General features: G+C 40.9%; 1 protein-coding gene across 7 annotated transcripts; it reads right to left on the bottom strand.

The window, feature by feature from the left end:
* Positions 1–323: 323 nt before the first annotated feature.
* Positions 324–23,380, bottom strand: ECI2 (enoyl-CoA delta isomerase 2). Of its 7 annotated transcripts, none has more exons than XM_075555253.1 (12): positions 23,170–23,379; positions 21,896–22,102; positions 21,705–21,808; positions 21,432–21,594; positions 16,631–16,729; positions 16,222–16,407; positions 14,293–14,362; positions 4,487–4,589; positions 3,541–3,661; positions 2,400–2,489; positions 1,511–1,654; positions 324–583 (listed from the first exon to the last, which is right to left on the bottom strand). In XM_075555253.1, the coding sequence occupies exons 4-12, from the start codon at positions 21,552–21,554 to the stop codon at positions 428–430; spliced, it is 1,092 nt and encodes a 363-aa protein (XP_075411368.1). In that variant the 5' UTR covers positions 21,555–21,594; positions 21,705–21,808; positions 21,896–22,102; positions 23,170–23,379; the 3' UTR covers positions 324–427. The 7 variants fall into 7 exon arrangements, with proteins under 7 accessions (XP_075411368.1, XP_075411372.1, XP_075411370.1 ...); XM_075555257.1 differs by having other exon boundaries at positions 23,288–23,305; XM_075555255.1 differs by lacking the exon at positions 21,705–21,808.
* Positions 23,381–23,665: the final 285 nt, after the last annotated feature.

The raw sequence follows: 23,665 nt of genomic DNA, 5'->3' as shown, positions 1-23,665 counted from the left end.
TGCTATTGTGGTGTTTGAAGACATGACCTCAGCATGCAACGCTGTGAATGCTTTTCGAAGTAGGAAGCCAGGCACACGGTTTCACTGTTCCTGGCAACAACAATTCATGTCGAAAGATGTAAGGCTCCTATGTGATCCTTAAAGCTTAGTCTACATAATCATTCCCCCTATGAGGGCTCTGCTGTTATCAAGTAGATTCTAGCTCACAGCAACTCTATACAGAGTTTCTCAGGCCGTAATCTTTCCAGGGGCAGCCAGCCTCATCTTACTCAAACTGATCTTGGCTAGTGGTCTCAATGAAATATAACTGTCCTAGAGATATATTAGCACTGAAAAAGGCACCACGGAAGTTTATTTAGTTCAAAAGAAGAGAAATCAGAATATCACAGCCCTTCCCTTGATGTACATGACTTGGTTGTAACTGTTGTCACAGTTTTGCTTTTCTAGATAAGAAGTTCATGATCGCATTTGCACATTCTTCGGACTGCCATCTGCTTTGGATGACACGGCACTCTTCGGAATTAATAGCATGTAGCTTTTCTTTCTCCATATTTCGTATAAGCTGCTTTGAAATTCTCATGGCCTAAGGAAAACAGTCCAACAATAAGGTCAGCAGTTATTTTAATACGAGTGGGATGATTCTATAACACTGAGTCTTATTTCTCCATGGTTCACTGAACAAACCTTTAAGATACATGTTATTATAAAACACCAATAGGACCGGGTGCCAGGGAGTCACTTAGAGTAATTCCATGCATGTCAGAGTCCAACTGTGCTCCATAGAGTTTCTATTGGTTTATTTTTTGGCAGCAGATCACATGATCTTAAGTGCCTCTGGGTGGACCTGAATCCCTCACCTTTGGGTTATCAACTAAACATACTAACCATTTACAGTGTCTAGAGAAACGGTAAAAAAGTACTTCGCAAACTTTAAAATTATCACCTGGAAAGCTTGTTGATGACGCCGATTCAGTAGGTAAGGGGCAGAGCCTAAGATCGTACACCTTTCTAAGGAACTCTGTGTTGGGTGCCAAGTCATCAGGACTACACAGTGAACAGCAAGAATCCAAGAGCAATCAGTTACCAGCAACCACTAACCCATCAAAAAGCTGCTGCACTGTAAGGATCTCCTAGCATACGGTCAATTGAGCTTTCATTCAATGGTGAGATTTGCTTCACAAATACTGTCTATCATCCTCTAAATTAGCCCTCTAAAGACCGGTCCCTTTATCATCACTTAATAGAAAGGAAATGTTTACATATACTTGTAAAATCACTACAAGGGGGATTAAAAAGTGTGTGGAAAAGGGGAATTAAAGGTAATGGAATTTTTTTCATGAACTTTTGGAAGCTACTTTGTGTTTTCAACATTATTCTGTTGAATCCAAAATTTAAATGGGCTTAAAGTCACCCAAAAACTGTTGCCATTTTTACTATTTATTAACGCAAATATATATTCCCTCTAGGAAAGATTGTCCACAGTTGTTATAAGTAAAAACTGAGTACTCACATTTGGTGGAAGCTTTGCGTATACTTTGAGCCTGGTCCAAGCTTCTTTCTGAAACGTGGCATCAGGAAAAACTTCAGTAACAAGTCCTTGAGCACAAGCTTCTCTTGCTGTGATCTTCTTTCCAAAAAGGAGCATTTCAGCTGCCTAACATGAAAAGCAATATGAGGACATGTCACTTTCCACATCTATATCCACAGTCATTAAAGTGGGGCCCAAACCCAGAGGACTTGGGGGGCTGGCATGGCCACTGAGGACCAGGCCTTGTGATAGCTATACATGCAGATGACACTACAGTAATTAACTGGACAAGTGCTGCCCTCATGTTTGCAGTCACAGAGGGAATGTCTCCTTTTCTCTCACAGAGACATTGCCATAACCTGGGTCCTGCATATGTTAAATTCTTAGAGGTGGGGAGCAGCCGCCAAGCCTCTGTGGCCCACTCTGGGACTGCCGTTGGGTGGGTATCTGCTCCCCGTGCAGAGAGGGACCAGCCTGTTCCACAGCAAGGAAGTCCTTAGTCCTGCATTTACAGTAGCCACTGCTGTGTCTGGGAAGCATGTGGCCACTTTCCTGTTGCTCCCTAACCTGAGGATCCGCAGGGCAAGTGTGAGCTGCCTCCCCTCTCTGTGGGTCCCCTTCACGGCCCAATAGAAGAAGAGAGTGTGTGTGTGCTGGCGGGGAGGGTGGTGTGTCCCTCAGTGCCCTCCCTGTGTCCCCTTCCTGAGGAAATAAATCAGCCCTCTCTGGGGGAAAAAAACCCACTTTTCAACTCTTTTGTCCACTAATGGAAAATGAAGCGAGGAAATGTTTATCTTGGGGATAAAAGTGACTTATTAAGTTGGAATAGAGACACATCATTACATTTTATTTTTAAGGTTTCCAAAGTTACCTTGGCTGAGCCCATTATCTTCGGAAACATGTAAGAGGCGCATCCTTCTGGACTTTGACCCAGATGACTAAAAGGGGTATGAAACGTCGCCTAGTTGGTAAAAAAAAAAAAAAAAAGAAAACCACCTTTTGATATGTGACTTTGCCCCCACAAGTTTATAAAAAGCACAATTTGCATAAATCCTACATCTGATTTAGAAAACATTTTTAAAAATTAGGATCGTGTTATATATTATATAGAATAAAATTCACCCTCAAAGTGTGCAGTTCAGTAAGTTTTCACACACGGATAGTTATACAATCACCATATTCATGGTGCAGAATATTTCTATTACACAGAAGTTACTCTTGTGTCTCACTGCAGAGTTCCTTTACCCCACGTTTCTACGTGCTTCAAATTTTTACGAGGACATATATTACAACTGTGAGTTAAGTAATGGATTGCTAATTGTAAAGTAAGCAACACCAACCCACCAGTCCCTCTATGGGAGAAATATGATGTTTTCTGTTCCTGGAACGATTTACACTCTGGGACCACCCTATGCCAGGTTGCCATGAATTAGACTTAACTCAATGTATAGGCTACCCTATGTATAAAAATTAAAAATTTTAACTCAAGTGAAATTTTGTTTTACACAAGTACCTTCTCTAGGCAGCAGTGTTCTTATGTGCAAAGGAGGGAGTTGAATCACTAATGCTTGCAATCCCTCCCTATTCTAAGTACAAGAATTCTTTCACTTGGCAATAGTATTCAATAACCTACAAATATACTATCTGTCCCCCAATAAACATGTTTTCATGTGTGACTACCTTTTTCAACCAAAGTAATAACATTATGAAAACCGATCAACTGTGATATGACTAGAATATAGCACCATCAGAGAGATGGCCCAATTTTCAAAGCAATGTTGTTTTATCGGGAAATTCCAATTAATCATGACAGGGTAATAAAATTAGTCAAATTCACTACATTAAATCTTTAAGAACACTCTTTTTTATTACTTATTATGTAAAACTCAGCTCCTTCAATCACATACCTACTGTATTCTGTTCACAATTACAACAATGAAGTACGGGTCAAAAGGCCTTGCTTGTTTTCCATCCACTTGCCTAACTTCTTATGCCTCTGGTAGCTGACTTACCCTGTCAGAAGCATAAATGACATCAAACAGCCCGAGAAGGGTGACGCAGATCCCCACAGCTGGGCCATTTACCATCGCAATTAGAGGCTTAGGGAAATCAATAAAACAGCCTACAAAATCCCTACAGTAATGAACACATAAAAAGCATGTTTAAATTTTACAAGACAGCATCAACAAATGACAGACAAGACAAAGATGAGTCTGAAATAAGCCCTTCTAAGTTTCCAAACCCTGAATCAGCGGTGCTTCCTAGCTTGTCACCATTCCTATGCTTCACCTGGAACATCACTCGAATAGACTCAATGGACGTAGTCACCTGAATCCTATAGGTGCACGTTGACTAGAGTTTTCAGTTTGGGGCAATTTGGCCTGTGCTGTACAATGGTGGCTGGAGGCCCAGGAAGGATAATGAACAGGAACAGAGAAAACTTGGGTCTGCTTTTGTTTTGCATTGAAGTTTCTTAGGACCCAAAGTCATGAGAGCCACACATTGGCCTAGCCAGATGAGTGTTTGCTCAACTGCTCTGCCTGAACCAAAGAGGATTTCATCTATAACTGGGGCCCACTTTTATGCTTCCCAGTCACGTCTAAGATTGAGTAGCATAAAGATCAGGCACGGACGTCATGGTGAAGGAGTGAGTGCCCACGTTTTCACAAAGGCAGACAAGAGAAATGTGCTTGATCAACACCTAACAATGCACGTGTACACCAAAAACAAACCCACTGCCACTGAGTCAATGTGGACTCACATAGTGACACTATGGGGCAGGCTGGAACTGCCCGTGTGGCTTTCGAAGACAGTACTTCTGTATGAGAGTAGAAATCCTCACCTTTTCCCCTGGAGCTGCTGGTAATTTTGAACTGCTGACCTGGTGGCTGCTCAGCTAAATAGCACTTGAATGAGCCAGAGTGAGCCCTCTGAAGTGGAAGTGAATGCTAATCTTACCTCAGTGAAATGGCCGCATCTTGGGCACTTTTCTCTAAATCACCATGGAGACTCTGAGTGAAGTTGTTCAGATCATTTCCACTACTGTAATAGTCACCGTTTCCTGTAAAAATAAAACCTACAAAGTCACCACTCATTCATAAAACCATCGTCGAACGTCTACTGTGTGCTAGGCTCCATGCTACTGAACGCATTGCCTTTGAGTAGTTTCTGATTCGTGGTGACTTGCGTGTTTCAGAGTAGAACTCGGTTGTCAATGACTCTCATGGGAGTAGCTTGCAAAACTTTTCTTCCATGGTGGCATTGGCTGGGTTTGAACCAGCAACCTTTCAGTGAGCAGTTGAGTGCAAACTGTTTGTTCCACCCACGTACCTAAACTCTGCCAAAAACCCATTGCCATCAAGCCTATTCTGACTCAGAGAGGAACTATTTGTTCCGTGCTAGTGCCTGGCAAAATAGGTAGGCCATGATGAACCAGCTATGGTTCTGGCTCTAATTCACAGACGAGTGTGTAAGTAGGATGCAGATCTGGAAACATAAGCATGTAAATAATGCAACTATTAGGGTGCTATGATGAAGAAGAATGTAATGAAATGACACTATGCAGCCGGGGGGTTGGTTACATCAGGGAATTAAAGGGCGAACTTTTCAGGGACAGGACAACTGAACTATGTGAAGGACTGGCACAAGTTACCAGTAAGTCGTGGCAAGAGCCATTCCATGCAGAGAAAAAAGCATGTGTAAAACTCTGTGGAGGGAGGTGATTCTAGCATATATGACAAGCTGAAAGATGTGCCCTGTGTCTGGTGCAGAATACACCAGGGGAGGAGCCTGGAGTAGGAAGAGGACAAGAAGCATGGTCCAAGCAAGACTTCTGTGACACTCTGACCTTTTCTTAAGCACTGACGAGTCATTAGTCACGCTTTTTGTTGTGTGTGTGTTTAATTATAGGTAACAAACCATGACCACTTTTAAAATGTTCAATTAATTTAGAAAATTGTAAACACCCGTGAAAGTAGAACAAGAGTGTAATCCCAGAGAGTTCTCTTGTGGCCCTTCCAAGTAACACCTCACTCCCAACCTGTCCACGAGAGCAATGACTTTCTGACTTCTAGCATCATAGGTAAATACAATAGTTACAATTTTGTATCTGGCCTATTTTGCTGAATTATGTTCTTAAGATTTATCCAAGGGTATATCAGGTGTTCATTCATTTTCAATACTAAATAGTGCTGGAGTTGCCAAGGGTTTTGCTTGCTCCCATCCATAATCTCTGCCCATGGAAAGAGCAGGTAAGGGAGGAGAAGATGCTTTGCATTGGGTAAATCTGCAGCACAGACCTCTTTACGGTATTGAGAAACACAGATGTTCCCGTGAGGAATACCGTGTGCCCGCCCTAAGCCACGGTGTTTTCAACTGCTTCAGTCACGAGAAAGTTGGACAGTGAGCGTGAGGAAAACAAAACAATAGCCTGTGTACTTGTATTACGGTGGTGTCAAAGCTGATTGAAAGTACCATGGCCTGCCAACATAGCTAACAACTCGGTCTTGGAAGAAGTACAGTCAGAATGCTCCTTAGTTTAAAAAATAATGCTCTTTAGAAGCAAGAATGGTGAGACTAGTTCAAGACAATCTATTAGCTCCAATATTAAAAAGATACCCTTCTAGATCACAAAGCTACCCATCTCTTACAAAGATGTTTTCCTCTGAAACTTTCATGTTTCCAGGTTTTATGCTGATGCTAAGGATAAATTTTAAACTAGTTTCTGTGTAAGAGGTTAAATGGGATGAAAGTTAAGTATTTTCTACCACATGGATAATTTAGCTGCTCCAGCACTAGTTGTTTAAAAAATACAAACAAACAACACTCTTCTGTTTCCATTGAATTGTTTTGGTGTCATTGAATCATTTTATATTGGAGAAAAATCAGATTTTGTATTTGGAAAAATACTGGACTGAGCATAGGAAAAGAGGAAGGCAGAGGGGATGAACAGGGAGTAAATTAGAGCCTACTTCAGTTAGATAAGAGTTTGGTGGACTGGAGGTAATAGAGGATGCAAAAAAAAAAAAAGATGAATTCTAGAGCTACTCAATCACTGTCATTGAGTTGATGCCGACTCATGGACACCCTCCAAGACTCCTGTCAGTTTCCAAGCCCTAACTCTTTACGGGAGTGGAAAGCCTCGTGTTTCTCTCAGGGGTGGCTGGTGGTTTTCAACTGCTGGCTTTGTAGTTAGCAGCCCAACTCATAAGTACACAGCACCATGGCTCATCTTCAGATACGAGGGGCTTCAAAATGAGATGAAAAGACAATGGGATTTTTCCACATGAAGCTTTTGAAGCCCCTGCATATTGAAGGAGTAAAATGGAATTAGACTGGACTTTGGAAGTGGGGTAGAGGTGAAAGCCTATAACAAATATTGGGATTGTGGTCTGTATGACAGGAGAGATGTGGAGTCAGTCATTACAGTCTAGATGGGGAGATACTGGAAAAAGGCCCAGCAAGATGTGTGAAGTGGTCAAGGAGAACAGTGAGCAGGTGCACGAATACACCAGCGTGGAGCTTCCTAGAGGGTCCTGGACTGGAGCTAAAGCAGGAAGATCATTGGCAGACACTAAGTGGAAGCTGTAGGCAAATACATTATTATCTAGGCAGAGAAGACGGGTGAGGAGAGGAGTGCTGAGGGTTAGGCTTTCAAGAACATTCCTACTGCTGCTGGCCAGGTGGAGGAAGACTGCGTGATGGGTTATGGGAGGCAGTGTCACTGGAGTACAGGGAAGGGGGGTTCTATCCAAAGGAGTGCTCTGGAAGGTGAGAGAAGTTCAGTGGACCAAAAGCGAAATGACATTAGCATGAGCCATCCTGAGGTGGGTCCAAGGACAAGTTCCAAAAGGGAAGAGTTGAGGTATTGAGAAACAAAGGGCACTACTTGTTTGAATGTTTCTAAACTTTGTTCTATAAAATGTTCCTGTGTTTCTATAAGAAGCTAATGTGCCATACAATTCCCCGCCTAGCTGTTTGAACAGAAGTTAAAAAAAAAAAACTGAATTATTTTGTGGAGGTAGGCTGGAAAAAGACCTGATAGTCCATGGAAAGAAAGGTGGTCTGGGAGAGTTATTGAGAAAAATGAATGAGAAAACCCACAACTATTGACGAAATGAGGATTCCCTGGGAAGCAGCAGCATGAAGAGACATTATTTTAAAAATCATCAGATTTGGAGTTCTGGACTGAGATCACTGAGGAAAATAAATGAAAGCGAATATGACGGAAAAGAACTAAGAGAAAATGGTCCAGAAGAGTGCCAGCAGATGAGACATTTCTTTTTCAGAATTTGGACCTCTTTGGAACAGAACAATCGAAATACAAAGTAAAAAAAAAATATTCTCTAAGAACAATTTTATGACCATCACAGCAAGCAGTTTGAAAAGATAGGCTTTTCCTAGGGGGAAATATGTTAAAGCATGATCAAAACAAGGACAAGGAAGGCAGAAAGGGAGAAGGAGGAAAGGTCAGTGTTATGGTCTAGCTTGGGGGGCGTGGCGATAAAAGGCCATCTTGTAAAAACCCACTGTCATTGCATCAATCCTGACTCACCTTAGAGGGCAGGGCAGAACTGCTCCTGGCCATTCTGTCAAGAGAACAGTTAGTGTTGGCCTCAAACTGTTACACAGCCCTTCTCGGGTAGAAGATAAGGAAGCAATCCTTAAGAGCTCATAAACTCAGACGAGAAGTCTTAGAAGATGCCAGTCGGTAACACGCTAACATCGTAGCTCCTCTTAGGAGAAATCAGTACATACGGTCCAAAGGTACTAATACACAGTAGAAATATATGTGTAACACATGAACAGAATTGTTAAAAGTAGTAAAAGTATCCACATAATTAGAAACAAATCATACATAAAATAGAACAAGAAAAATACAGACTATGAAGTTAAAAAAATTACAAAAGAAACATTTTAAATAGAAAGCATGTAAGACGGCAGAACCAAAACCTTATATGCCATGAAGACAAATCTAAACAGGATAAATGCACCTTTATAAGAAAAACTCCCAGAGTAGATCAAAGTATAAAGCCTAGCATGATGCTGCGTAAGACATTACCCAAAAATATACTTTAGAAAGGTATACAATTAAAAGGACGGTTCAAGACATGCTGGAAAGCACAAGCAACAGAGACACACATGTTGTCACATTCATATCGGACATAGTTAAATTCAAGGCAGTGTTTAATGAGGTAAGATGGCCATTTTATCACAAAGGATAAATCCCACAATGGAGGTTCATCATACAACGTTAGTGCCAATAAGACAAATATGCACTTTCAGAAAAGGAGAAATTGACAAAACTACAACAGTAATAACCGAACCAAAAACTACCACCCAGGAGTTAATTCCAACTGTGTAGCGCAGAGTAAAATTCCTCCTTGACATTGACGAGCCTGGGAATCCTTACAGAAACAGACTGCCTCCTCTTTCTCCTGTGGAGTTATTAATGGGTTTGAGCCACTGACCTTTCCGTTAGTAGCCCAATGCTTAGCCCACTGTGCCACAAGAGCTCCCTCTGATTCTAATGAAACCAAACCCACTGCCAGCGTTGATTCTGACTCAAAGCAACCCTTTAAGACCGAATAGAGCTGGCTCCTGAGAGATTCCAGGACAGTAAAATTTTATGGGGGCAGGCAGCCTTGTCTTTCTTCCATGGAGTAGCTGATGGATTGGAACCTTTAACCTTTCAGAAGCCACCCTACTCACCCAATCCTCACCCAGGCTCCATTAATTCACTTTTTTTAGTTCAAGGTAGATTAGAATAAAAGAGAGAACCTGAGGAATTCAAATAAGTTTAAGGAGAAAGGGAAGTCTAATGAATATATCATTGAATTCTACACTCTGAAAAATAGGGAATGAACTTCCTATTGAAGTGCTCTGAGATAATATAAAAATTTAGGCATTTTCAATTCTCTATTTTCAATGTTTCTCTATATAGAGGCTAAATAGATAATTTCTGATTAAAATAAAACTAAGAATTAATAATAGAAATGAACCCTCACCCCACAAAATATCCCTTCAACTTTTGGGAAATTAAAGGAATTATCATTGTTAAGAAATAGCATGTATTTGGCTGTTAGCTGAAAGATATAAGACATTCATCCAAGGATATTCACTGTAGTATCATTTCATCTATATATCCATCAATAGAAGAATGATGAAACATTATAGAATTTAAAATTTAATACTATATAAGAGTGAAAAGAATGATTCAGAATACAGACTGACATTAATTTTTTTAGATGTTTCTAAGAAAAGGTGAGAATAATATATACTTTATCCTTCCTTTTCTGTTAATAAAAGTGGGAGGAAACAAATAAACACATACAACCCCCAACACACGTTTTTGGAATGCATCAAGGAAAACGTTTCTAGGGCGTCGGTCTGGGGTTCCAGGGAGAGTATTCGTTGTTTGCCTTCTTTCATATTCTTTTGGACTTTCTCTCTGCCAAAACCTTCGATTATAGTACACCTCTAGTTAAAAACAAGCAAAACCTTAGATAATTACAAAGAAACTTCTCTCTCAAACCAATGGCCACTTCCTAACGTTACTGTTTTGGTTACTATTCGCTTCCTTCTCTTGAATTCGCTATGATTAAAAAGCAAGGTTCTGCCTCATCTCTCCTTCACACCTCCCCTCCTTTCCCCTGTTTGGCCACTGAACCTTGCTCTCATTTGCCACTGAACCTTGCTCTCATTTGCCACTGAAACTTGCTCTCATTTTTGTTATTGAAAGCAATTGGGTGTCTCTATGTAATATACATAATTATATCAGTTTCAATGAAAATCAAAAGAAAAGAAAATCACTCAGGATTCTGCCATTCCAAAAATAATCATAGCCATAGCATTGATCTTGTGCCTGCTGTGACCCACGTGCTGTCAGTGCCCCCAGCATGTGTTATCTCATGCAGTCATCTCCACTCGGCAATGGGCTAGAAGTACAGTGTTTCCTTCTGAGGAAGCAATTAGTAGGTTATGAAGGAGGGATTTACATTCAAGTTGACCTGAATCTTGAACCTGAGCTATAACCAGTACGCTTCCGAATCACATTTCTTCCAAATTCATTTCTATGTCCTCAGCAGTCCAGGTCCATTGGTACACGTAATATTTCCCAGTTGTAACCACAGTACTGATAAAATTTTTATTTTTTATAAAATTCTGCTTAAGCATTTTCTATATTGTTGGTCTCTGTAATGATAACTTTAATGCTTGTACAATATATGGTCTAGTGGGTATTCTATGATTTGCTTCATGAATAATATAAGCACATTAAAAACATTTTATCATGTTCACAGTTATAAGTAAGGCTACAAAGACTTTTTTGTTGTTGTGGCATAAAGCCTTTCCCTCTTTTTAAAAAACAATTGGGACTAACCTCAGAGCACTGGCCCAGGGAACTCACAGGCTCACTGCAATAGGGAAGGGTACACACACAGGTGAACTGGAAATCGACAAATGGGATTTAATAAGAATAAAGCGTCTGTGCACCTCGAAAGACTTCACCAAGAGGGTGACAAGACAACCGACAGACTGGGAGAGGATTGTTAGCAATGACACATCGGACAACGGGCTCATTACTAAAATCTACAACACCATCATGACCTGCAAAAAGAAAAAAAACAGTTAACCCCCTAAGGAAGTGGGCAGAAGAACTGAAAAGAACTTTCACTAGAGAGGAGACTCATATGGCCGATAAGCATATGAGAAAGTGTTCCTGGTCATTAGCCATAAGAGAAATGCAAATCCAAACAACCATGAGATACCACCTAACACCCCTGAGGCTAGTCCAGATCAGCAAATCAGAGAGCGCAAGTGTTGGAGGGGCTGTGGTGAAGTAGGAACCCTCCTCCACTGCTGGTGGTCGTGTAGATTTGTACAGCCACTGTGGAAAGCAATCTGGCTATACTTAAAGAAAATGGAAACTGATCTACCCTATGACCCAGTCATCCCTCTCTGGGCATATACCCGGTGGAAGCAACAAATAAAACACGACCAGTCATCTGTGCTCCAATGTTTATTGCAGCACAATTCACAATCGCCAAGACTTGGAAACAGCCTAAGTGTCCATCGATAGATGACTGGATTAGTAAACTCTGGAACATTCACACAATGCAGCACTGAAAAGGGCGGACAATCACATGAAACATTGTTTCGTAGGAAGAGCTGGAAGGAATCATGTTAAGTGAGGTAAACGAAACACAAAAGGACAGGTATAACAAGAGCCCCCCTGAATTAAGTACACTCAGCACTCCAGGAATAGAAGAATGAACACCTATCTCACAATAAATGGGTGGACACATAGATAATTGGAGGGAAGGCAGGCCACACCTAGGGAGGTACATGAGAGCCCAGCATAAAGAAGGGGAAGGGGGTTAGGTAGAGGGAGAAGCAGGGCGGTGAGAAACTGAGCTGATGGCAAGGAGGGAACAGGGCAGTAACCCACCCATGGGGAGAGTATGGGTTGTGTCCCCACAGAATTGAAACATGCATATAGACCCCACCATGACACGCCAAACCAGGAGGGCAACGTAACGCGTGGAGGAATACACAGATGAACCCCTTAGGACCAGCAATGAGATTGGCAATACTGGGAGGAAAGTGGGTATAGAAAGGGGAAACTGAACACAAGGATCTACATATAACCTCCTCTCTGGGGGATGGGCAAAGAAAAGTGGGTGAGGGGAGACGCCGGGCAGTGTAAGATAGAATAAAATGATAACTTATAAATTATTAAGGGTTCATGAGGGAAGGGGAGGGGAAAAAGGAAAATGAAGAGCTGATTCCAGGAACCCAAGTGGAAAGCGAATTTTGAGAATGATGAGGGCAACGAAAGTATGTGTGCTTTACATAATTGATGTATGTATGGATTGTGATAAGAGTTGTATGAGCCCCAATAAAATGATTTAAAAAAATCAAAACCCTCCAAAGTGAAATTCTTGGGTTAAAGGATAAAAATGTTTTAAATATATTCACATTTTCTTTAGTTACATTTTTGAGGAGTTCGTGGTTTAGTGGTTATGCATTGGGCTGTGATCCTCTAGGTCAGCAGTTCATAACCACCAGCTGCTCCACAAGATGAGGCTCAGAAACCTACAGGGGAAGTTCTGCCCTGTTCTACAGGGTCACCATGAGTTGGAATTGACTTGATGATAGTGAGTTTTTTATTTACATATTACTTATTTTTTTAAAAAATTATGTCTCTCAGTTTATTGTGGAAACAATCTTTACTTATATATTCAAATACATATGAGATTAGTGAGCTCCAATTATACAGAAATTATCCATATTCTATAAATTTATTAAATGCTAAAGAAGGAACTTATTAACTGATAAATATTTAGAGAATTTCACATAATAGGGCTCTCCTAACTTTAAAAAGTATCCTTTGTGCTACGCCAATCTTGATACAATTAAAGTTTTAGAGGCAAAGTGATTCAAATAGGAGCGAAGGAGCTGGCTTAAGAAATAATCTAGACAAAAATGAAGTAGCATCGGTGCTAAAGATTGTTTCCATTTAGCTGTACCTATTTTGTTAACATAAATGTGTACCCTAAGAGAGTGGATAAATTAAAAGACATCTCACTTAGACAGTGAGTGGGCTCTTATAGTTGGGGAATATGATTCAATAAAGGGCCTGGGACAAAAAGAGGTAGTTTCTAAGTAAATAGAGGATGCTTGTCCTACATTCAACTTACTGCCATTGAGTCAATTCTGACTCATATCAATCCTACAGGAGAGGACAGAATTGCCCCTGTGAATAAATTGCTGGGATTTTAACTCTTTATGGGAGTAGAAAGCCCCATTTGTCTCTCTTCATTAGCATACTCACCTAACTTGTTGGAGAAGTAGAACAGACTTTTTAAAAGGCTCAATTGGCCTGGACCTTAAAGTGATGCTTTATTTTATTATCTTTAACATCGTGATTAAGCAGATCAGTGAAGGCAGTCCTTAGATTTATACCTGTGAAACATTAACCCTGCTTCGAAACACGCGCAAAATTTTCAATTCTGTTGTTTTGCTTATAATGAAGGTAAAGTGTGCGTCTGAGTGGAACCATGCTTCATAAAATTTTCAATGGCTGATTTTTTTTGGAAGCAGACTGCCAGACCTTTCTTCCAACGTACCTCCAGGAAGGCTTCAGTTGAGTGTGATTACACTTGGCACCACCCAAGGACCCCAAAACTTTGTTAAAATCAGATATAATTCAGACTTCTTTTTTGATTTTAGAGAAATATAAATAGTACCTTCTAATTTTAATTTGCACTCACATATATGGGCATTAACAAGGTTATGTTTTTCCTTGTTTGTTTAATTCCTGCACCTTTTCATATAAATTGTCTATTCATTTTAAATCCATTGCCATTGAGTTGATTCCCACTCATATCAGCATTTCAAAGGGATTACGAGGTTGTGAATTCTTATGGGACTAGACAGCCTCATCTTTCTTCCTTGGACCAGCAGGTGGTTTTGAACCACTGACCTTATGATTAGCAGTCCAATGCTTAGTCTGTCAACGTTACCGGGCTCCTTTACTCAGTCATTTATCTAGATCTCAGTACTTTTCTTACTATTTTTTATCTGTGCTTTATGTTATAAATATATCAACCCTTTATCATAGTTTTTGCTAATTTATGAACTAAAGCACCTCTAAACTGGAAAATATCTTAAAGCTTAAGTTTTTCAAACTCTTATTTTTGTTAAAACACTTTGCCCCTGCCCCTCAAATGGAAATATAATTAAGAAACGAGAAAATATCTTACCTGTTATCACGGTTATGGCTGAATCATCTTTGCCTGCTGCTTCAAGTGCAGCCATGAGTTCTTGATACATCTGTATAAATGGGGAAGATGAGGAATTTGAAAATGACAACTGAAACCCAATGGGTTCACTAAATGCCAGTCTGTTCTAGGCAAACTGCCAAATAGTTATGTGGTATTTTAATAGCCAAAAGGATGGAATGCTACATCAGAAGGCATTTTCATTCCTTTTGTCATTATTTGGTGCATATTATGTATGTGGCACTATTGGAGGATATACCCACTGAGTTTTTGGAGCTAAGAAAACATTATCACGTTGAAATGTGGGGGGTGGGGGAAGAAAAGAACAACGGAGTGGGAACTCGGAGAAGATGGCTAAGACTAGCCTGTGAAGGGTAGGTCAGGAGGTAGTCAGAACTTTCCATGTAAGTGACATGTAAGTTGCGAGGTCAAGAGACAGTAGGCGAGTTCCAGGCAGTCTAGGAAATCTGGATGAGTGCTAAAATAGTGCTGTTCCCAAGACACTGTAATGGTACACAAAGAAAATGGGCTTTAAATCACCAATATCTCTAAAACTCTTCACTCTGTCACTTGGTAACTTATGCTGAAAGTAGGTAGCTCCTGCCTTCTATGAGACTGGTAAAGGTTGATGATGAGGACACATCCAACAGAAAGAACGCATAAACCGACTTTGCATAATGCATGAATAAAAATTAGGAAATAATCCTACTATTACTAAAGTCAGGGTGATGCGGCACAGAAGATGGCTGGCAAGAGCCAGGATTCGGAATTGAAGATATCAGTGTTTTTAAATTCGGATTCCAAGCTTATTAATTATGTGGACTTGAGCAAGTTACTACTGAATCTTTCTAATGATTTCATTATCAAATAATGGTAACAAATAAACTCCTTGTAAAAAGTACTGGCACTTCCTAGGAACTCGATGAAAACCAGTCATTATTATTGTGACCATGTCTTTATAGGAATGAACCAGGGAAAGGGGATATAAAAGTTTTGAGAACCAAATGCATTACTAATTGAGTGGTACATATAAGAAATAATTATTTAAGATTGTTTAAATGCTTATGTTCTTTTTAGGAGTGCCTGGGCGGCACAAACACTTAAGGCCTCACCTACTATCCAAAAGGTTGGCAGTTTGAACCCACTCAGAAGCACTTGGGAGGCAAGGCCTGATGATCTGTTTCCAAGAGGTCACAGTCTTGCAAACCCAGTGGAGAAGTGTTACACTGCCAACACACGGGGTTGCCACAAGTTGAAACCCACTTCTGGGCAATTAGTCTGGGGGTATATTCTACTACAATACAGATTATATACGCAATGGAAGCACTTCTTGTCCTTAGCTGCTTCCGGGTTTATCCTCTCTGCTTTTAATCCCAGTTTAGTACCAAGCATTCAGCTCTAGGATAGGGTGGCTATTTTGCTATCATTCTTGTTTAGTAATGTACTTGTTTCAAGCAGAGGTGGGTGACAATCTGTATGATATCACGTCCTACTCTCTTTTCTATTTGTATAGATACAAACACCAACTGTGAGCAGAAATATACACATTCTGAAATCTTACTGGCGTGAAGACGCCTCTTCTTGGAAGCTGCTATGGCAGGTTTGTCCACCTTGGAGGGTCTCTATGTCTTTTGATATCAGCAAATAGTTCCTATATATTAACTGAATTTATATTGCTTTCAGTATTAGGGAAGTCTTTGATGCCTTCTGTGGATGCACACTCACTTGAGACTCACCAATTCTAAACACTGAAAGGTCACCTCTGCTATAGACAAAGATGCCATGATTACTCATCGTTACGCACAACCAAAGAAGAGATATCCAAAAAATAGGAAGACTGCAGAAATGTCCATTTCTAAATACAACAGACAAAGAGAAGCACAACAAAGTTCCAAGGAGGGTGGACAATACCTGATGATTGAGTGCATTTTTTTTGGTGGGGCGGTTAAACATGATTTTTGTGATACCGTCTTCTGAGGTTACCACAAGGGTGTCATATCCAGCCTGCTTACTGTCGGCACCAGGTTTCCCTGGACTGGAGGCTTCAGATGAACTTAAATTGGACACCAACTCCACATAGTTCTGCCTGGCGGTTTCCTGAAGAAAACATGCAAAAGAGCTCCTAGTCATGGTTAACAAACAAGCCACCCAGAGAAACTTGTCAACCTGAAAAACACCTTGGAATGAAGAGAGATCACACAGAAGTAAGTACATCAAGGTTTTCAAGGTTCCACTTATAGTGACGTGACCATAAACAACACTAGTTTTCCTTAGGGAAAGTACAGCAAGTAAAATAAAAGCACAAGGAATACAAATTCACCTTGGAGAGATTGCCAAGAGCATTCCAGGAGTCCCATTTGGCCTTATTGATAAAATCAAGCATTCCTGGTTTGGGCATGTTACAAGGTCCTTCCGTTGCCTGAGAAAAGGGCAGGAAAGGAAAGGTGAATGCTCAAATGTCCATTGGAGTCTTGTGTACTTCAGATCAATACATTCCACAGTTCACAGGGAACCCTGATGGTCATCGCCGCCTCCCCAAAAACCTTCCACAGGGCACACAAGGCGATTGGACTTTCTCCCTGCCTCACCCTCAGGTTGTTGCTAAAAACACACAAATAATAGGAAAGAGCTAGGGAAGCAAAAAGCTACATATAAACACTACATATTTTGATTTACAATTTGCATATACATATATTATTTTTTTCTTGGTGTCTTGGTCTTAGTCCTCTTCCTGGGTTATTTTCAGGGTTGATTCAGAAAATTTCATAGATTTCATCAGCTCTGGTTTCTTAGATATGATGTTCCACTCTATTATAAGCTTTTGCAGTTATACTAATCTATCATCCTAGTTTTAAAAAAGAATTCAGAGTCACAAAATACAAGGTAAGACAAAAAAGTTAAGAGATACCCGAAAAAGGATTGGGTATTAAGGGACTTCTGTGGTGGCTAGTTGAGCTGCCAATCATAAGGTCAGTGGTTCAAACACACCAGTCACTCTGTAGCGTTTGAAACAGTGGTTCTCAACCTTCCTAATGCCGCGACTCTTTAATACAGCTCCTCATGTTGTGGTGACCCCAATCAGAAAATTAGTTTCGTTGCTACTTCAGAAGTGTCATTTTGCTACTGTTATGAATCGGGCGAGCCCTGTGAAAGGGTCGTTCGACACCCCCTCCCATCCCCCCCAAAGGGGTCATCACCCACAGGTTGAGAACCGCTGCTTTAAAAGATAGAAAGGTATGGAAACCCAAAGGGGCAATTCGTCTCTGTCCTATAGGTTCACTATAAGTTTGAATGTATTAGTCAGCAGTGGGCTTTTCTTTTAGGTACGGAAGGCTGTGCATTATGGACAGACATTACAAGTTGTATCCTGGGAGGCCAGAACACAGCTAGAGATGAGTGGAAAATAAAGAAAATGGAAAAGACACAGATATATGGAAGGTGTGAGGGAAATTTAGAGACTGCCAAAAACGGAAGACGTTATAGCACTTTACATAAATTGACACCGAATTTTTTTCTTCTTCAAAATACACAGTAAACATTCAGCACCCATTTTAATGTGCAGAACTGAATGGATAATTCATTTAACTATTTTAGAAGAGAGGCTAACACCAAGCTTCTTTATAAGAAAAATTCTAACTTTTAAGAGTTTCCGTGCCCAAGTAAATAAGTTGTACCATTTTATAACAAGATTGGAACATTTCAATTTTAATAAAAGAGCCAACTCTGACAGCCCCACCCCTTCATCCCAGTTTTTGTGTTTCAGAACATTTGAATCTCTATTTATTTTACCAAACTCACTATTGGTCAGTCGATTTTAACTCACAGCAACCCTGGAGAGTAGAGAAGAACTTCTCCAGTGGAATTCTAAGGCTGAAAATCTTCATTGGAGCAAAAAGTCTTATTTTTGCCTTGCAGAGGCTGGTGAGCTTATATAGCTGATCTTGTGGTTAACAGTCAAACACACAACCCACTACACCACCAGGGCTCCTTTTTTAGTGTACAGTAACTCTTATTTCTGGCTCTTTTTAAAGATAACAATTTGGAGCTGCCTGCTATTTAGTTCCTGATAAAGGTGAAGTGATACCAAAAAAAATTCATGTCATTGGGTCAATTGTGATTCATGGAAACTTTATAAGACAGGGTAGAATTGGCCCTGTGAATTTCCAAGACTGTAACACTTTACAAGTGTAGAAAGTCTCCTCTTGGGAAAAACCCCAAGTTCATGTAATCTGCATTGTTTAAGTATATTTTTTCATCAAAGGACACCATGTTAAGTATGACCTGACCTCAAGATTTAGTACAACATAAACTATTTTAAATAAAACCAGAATATATCAAAAGATATAGGGTCGGGGGTCTTAAAGGCTTGAAGGCAAACAAGCGGCCATCTAGCTCAGAAGCAATAAAGCCCACATGGAAGAAGCACACCAGCCTGTGCGATCACCAGGTGTCGAAGAGATCAGGTATCAAAGAACAAAAAATCATATCATAGTGAATGAGGTGAGGGAGTGCAGAGTGGAGACCCAAAGGCCATTTGTAGGCCACTGGACATCCCTTTATAGAAGGATCATGGGGAGGATACAAGCCAGTCAGGGTGCAGTGTAGCAACGATGAAACATACAGCTTTCCTCTAGTTCCTAAATGCTCCACCCCACCACCCCCACTATCATGATCCCAATTCTACCTTACAAATCTGGCTAGACCAAAGTATGTAACTGGTACAGATGGGAACTGGAAACACAGGGAATCCAGGGTGGATGATCCCTTCAGGACCAGTGGTGTGAGTGTTGATACTGGGAGGGTGGAGGGAGGATGGATTGGAAAGGGGGAACTGATTACAAGGATCTACATATAACATCCTCCCTGGGGGACGGACAACAGAAAAGTCGGTGAAGGGAGATACTGGACAGGGCAAGATAAGACAGAATAATAATTTATAAATTATCAAGGGTTCATGAGGGACGGGAGAGTGGGAAGGGAAGGGAAAAATGAGAAGCTGATGTCAGGGGCTCAGGTGGGGAGCAAATGTTGTGAGAATGAAGGCAAAGAATGTACAAATGTGCTTGACACAATTGATGCATGTATGGATTGTGATAAGAGGTGTATGAGCCCCTAATAAAATGATTTTAAAAATAAAGAGAAGTGTGGAAGGGGTCAGGGAAGCTAGATTAATGGAAGCAAAACAACTAGAATGGGAAAAATGAGAATATTGGACATTAGGGAAAGCGTAACCAATATCACTGGGCAATATGTCTAGCAGTTGTTAAATGGGAACCAAATTTTCTGTGTAAATAAAAGAAATAAAGCCAGCATGCGGTTTCTCTATTTCAGCTACCTAATACTACATTAAAATATCCTGATTTTTTTATGGGCAAGCAGAGTGAAGGGTGGTGTAAGGCACATGTCTGTATCTCAAAACCTAGAGCTGATAGGGGAGAGCCGGTGCCAGCTTAGAATCAGCAGGTCAAACATGCCAGAAACACACCTAACATTTGGAGCATCAAATGTCTGTTTGCCAGTAACGAGTTCTTCAAACTGTCTCTACAGACACATCTACACAGTGTTACAAGAGAAGGGTTTGGGGACGTTATGTGACTCCAATAGCGTAATTCTAATTTAATTTTAAGGTATTTTGGTTTTGGTTAATAATCACAATTTCATACAGAATCAGGCAAACAATCATCACGATAAATTGGCAACAGCGAGAAACTGACAGTGGAAACACCATTAATTCAAGAGTCGGCTAGGCAACAAACTGAAGACAAGGCAGACACAGCAGGAATGACATGAGCCCGTATGAAACTTCACTGAGTAAAATGCAAATAGCAACGCAATTTTGTTTCAGGTAGACGGAGTGGGTGTTTTACAATAAAATATCCCAGTTGAAGATTATGTGAAATGGCACTTTAAAGATGTGACAAAATAATAATCTATAAATTATCAAGGGCTCATGAGGGAGGGGCAAGTGGGAAGGGAGTGGGGGAAAAAAAAGAGGACCTGATGCAAAGGGCTTAAGTGGAGAGTAAATGCTTTGAAAATGATTAGGGCAAAGAATGTACAGATGTGCTTTATACAATTGATGCATGTATATGTATGGATTGTGATAAGAGTTGTATGAGCCTCTAATAAAATAAAATAAAAAAAACTCAATAAAAAAAAAAAGCATTTGGTATAAACCAAGGTCCCCCTAGGGCAAACAACATTCCTTTCAGGCACAGTATTCCAGGCTGCAGAGATCACGGCCTAGAAGCTCCAGGCAAAAACTAGACATCTCTTTGGGAAGGATAAATTCTTCTATACACAATTACAGGACTTAAAACAAGCACAGAAGAGAGAACAATACAAGAGTCCAAGGGCACATTTCCCCTTCATCCTGCAGTTTCTGGACATTGAAGTTTTGACTTTGTTTTTCAAATTTCATTACAAAAATCTTCAAATATCCACAAAAGTAGAGCATTATATAATGAATCACCAGTCTATGACCCAAATTAAAAAACTATCAAGTTCTGTCATACTTATTTCATTTATTTTCTACTTAATAACTTAGTGAACCCTCAAAACTCTCTTTCACCGCTATATACTCAATCTTCATTTCTAAATTGCTTCAACCAGTTCTTTGTAACTATATAATTTACATTAATTCCTAGTGATCAAAATGTAGTGTAACTATAGCATTTACATTAATTCCTACTAACTATATTATTTACATTAATTCCTAGTGATCACATTAATTCAAATGCTCCCAGTTGTTTCAAAAGATCTTTTAAAATGGACTTATTCTAATCAAGACGCACATAAAGCCTACCTATTTTTTTCCCCAGACTGAAATACATACATTACTAACTTACATACTTGTCCTATCTTTTAAGTATCTTTACTCTGGAATGATCAAACACAGGACAACTCTCAGGTGTCTGCTCTTCAGAGCAAAGACAACAGTACAAATCCAAAGTAGGAGGTAGCTTAAAAAACTTCATGGAAAAAGTCTTTTCATATAGTTTTTCCCCGAATTTTTTGCAGCCACTTCATATAAAAGGGGGATTTTAGTAAAACCTACAGCGTATCTCTTTGAAAAGCCATCTACTCAAGTGTCTCTCTTTGCCAGATCTTTGGCAATTTACCTGCTTATACAGTGCGTAGAGTTTTAGCTTCACTTCTTTTCCTGGTTCGTTCTTCAAGAGTTTCACCTGATTCACTGCCATCTCAAAGTCCTTCTGACTGCCGCTCATTGCTGCTCTGCTCATGTGCAGCTGAAGTACTGGGAAGCTAATGACTTGCAGAGGACTGCAGACACACAGAGACAGACAGAAATCAACACTCTGCATTGCTGATTGTTCCTGACTCTTACAGAGCAAAATGCGATGTCTCAGTATCAATACTTTCTCTATACTTGCCTCGGCAAGCTAGCTGCAAATGGTTAGTGACTTCCAAATAATTTGGTTAGTGACTTCCAAATAATTTCTTCCAAAAAAATCAATACAGAAGCAAACGGTAGGAACTTTAGAATAAGAAAAAGAAAGTTAAAGTCCACACCACTGAAATGATTCATTAGAAGCAATTCAAACTAAGAAAGAGAAAATCTTACCGTCAGCACCCACTGGTCCTTTAAATCTTGCCAGGCAAGAAACAAATGAAGTGTCTGAAGCGATGTAGACACAGATGGATAAAGTTCACAGGACAAATGTAGACACGTGTCCCGACAATCATCAAAGAGCCTCAGCAATTTCATAATCAAACACTAACCATCACTAAGCCAATTTTCTCTCTCAGCAAATTGTATCTCGACTGCTGACTGAGGATGAGGGGAGAATGGGCAAAGAAAAATGCTTAAAAGGAAAGGGTAGTAGGTACACTTCACATCTACTTGTTGCAGCTGCGTCACCCATGGGCACACTGTTCAACCAGCCAGGAGCAGATTAGAAACAGCAAAGGCAGCCAGGCGATTAGTGTTTTTAAGCAGGGAGGAGAAGGGTACCTAAGTACTTGAGGCCAAAAGAAAAAAAACAATGCTCACAATGATTACCTCACATAACAAAGTTAAACGCGCCAAAGATGATTGAAATGATAAACGAGTTACACTGCCCAAATCCAGCAAGTGTCTCACAGCTCCTGAAAGCTACATAACTTTCACACAGCACAAAGAACCTGGTTCAAAAGCAATTTGAAAAAGATCAGGCCACAGGATTTTATACTAAATAATGAAATTCCATTTTCGGAAGGGAAAAACCTCTGTCCTACCCGAATTCCCATGTAGAAAACTGAAAGAAAAATGTAAGGGGTTCACCCGCTGCCAGCAGTCAAATTCCACCCTGAAAAGGGTAGGCAAAAGTAGCCATTTGGCAGGCGAAAGCTCCAGCTTGCTCCACAGAATGCCTACATGCGCCTGCCAGTTCCCACACAAGGGACAATTTAAATCATTAAATTGTGCATTAAATTAAGTGCACAATTTCAATCATATTTGGCTTTTAAAATGATAAAATATATGCATTTAGGAAAGTCAAACGACTGGCAATCCCACTACCCCAATTAGGCGCACTCCGGATTCCAGTGCTTGCTGTTTCCTACAGAGAGTTTGCGGTTTTCATTGGTGACTATACCGCTGTCTCCACAAGGTTAGGCCAAGGGCAACGTCTTACATTCTAATCTAATTTAAGAAACGAGCAAAGCGGGTTTGTCTCCAGCATAAAGGTCCCTAAGGTGGCATCCCAGAAGCCTCCGGGACCCACCAGTTGGGGGTGGGGGAGAAAGGGAAGATGAGCCACCAACCCGCATCACGGGACTGGTCTTTGAGGAGCTTCCCAGGCGCAAGAGAGCAGCAGCCAGCGCGAAGGAAATGGAAATGATGCGATGCTACTTTACCCACAAAGCCCCTCAAAAGTAATGCTCCTCGCGGCGGATGCCAGATCCCCGAGCCAGCAGCTCCGGCGCTCCTGGAAGGCGGGCGGCGGCCTGCGCCCAGCAACGGCTCTGCGCTTACCGAAGGCGGCGATTTAGCAGCCAGAAGCTGGGCAATCTGGTAGCCCCTGTAGCCATGACTAACCTCCAGCGGGGTGGGGGCGTGGCCACAAGGAGTTGGGCGGGGCGTGTGGCCACAGGGGGTTGGGCGGGGGCGTGTGGGCCCAGGGAATTGGGCGGGGCGTGTGGCTACAGGGGGTTGGGCGGGGCGTGGTCACCGGAAGTTGGGCGGGGCGTGTGGCCACCGGAAGTTGGGCGAGGGGTGGGCGGCGCTTGGGTCCAAGGTTTTGGGACCGCGAGAACATAGAAGAGGCACTTGGTGGTTAGGGGTCTGAGTTTTGGGGCCTAAATCTTGGGACGTGAGTCGGGGTGAGGGGCTGTGGGAGAGGAGCCGAGCACC

This window comes from Tenrec ecaudatus, chromosome 7, assembly GCF_050624435.1.
Source record: "Tenrec ecaudatus isolate mTenEca1 chromosome 7, mTenEca1.hap1, whole genome shotgun sequence".
NCBI lineage: Eukaryota > Metazoa > Chordata > Mammalia > Afrosoricida > Tenrecidae > Tenrec > Tenrec ecaudatus.
Note: the sequence above shows the minus strand (reverse complement) of the source record. Positions and strands in the feature narration are given on the sequence as shown.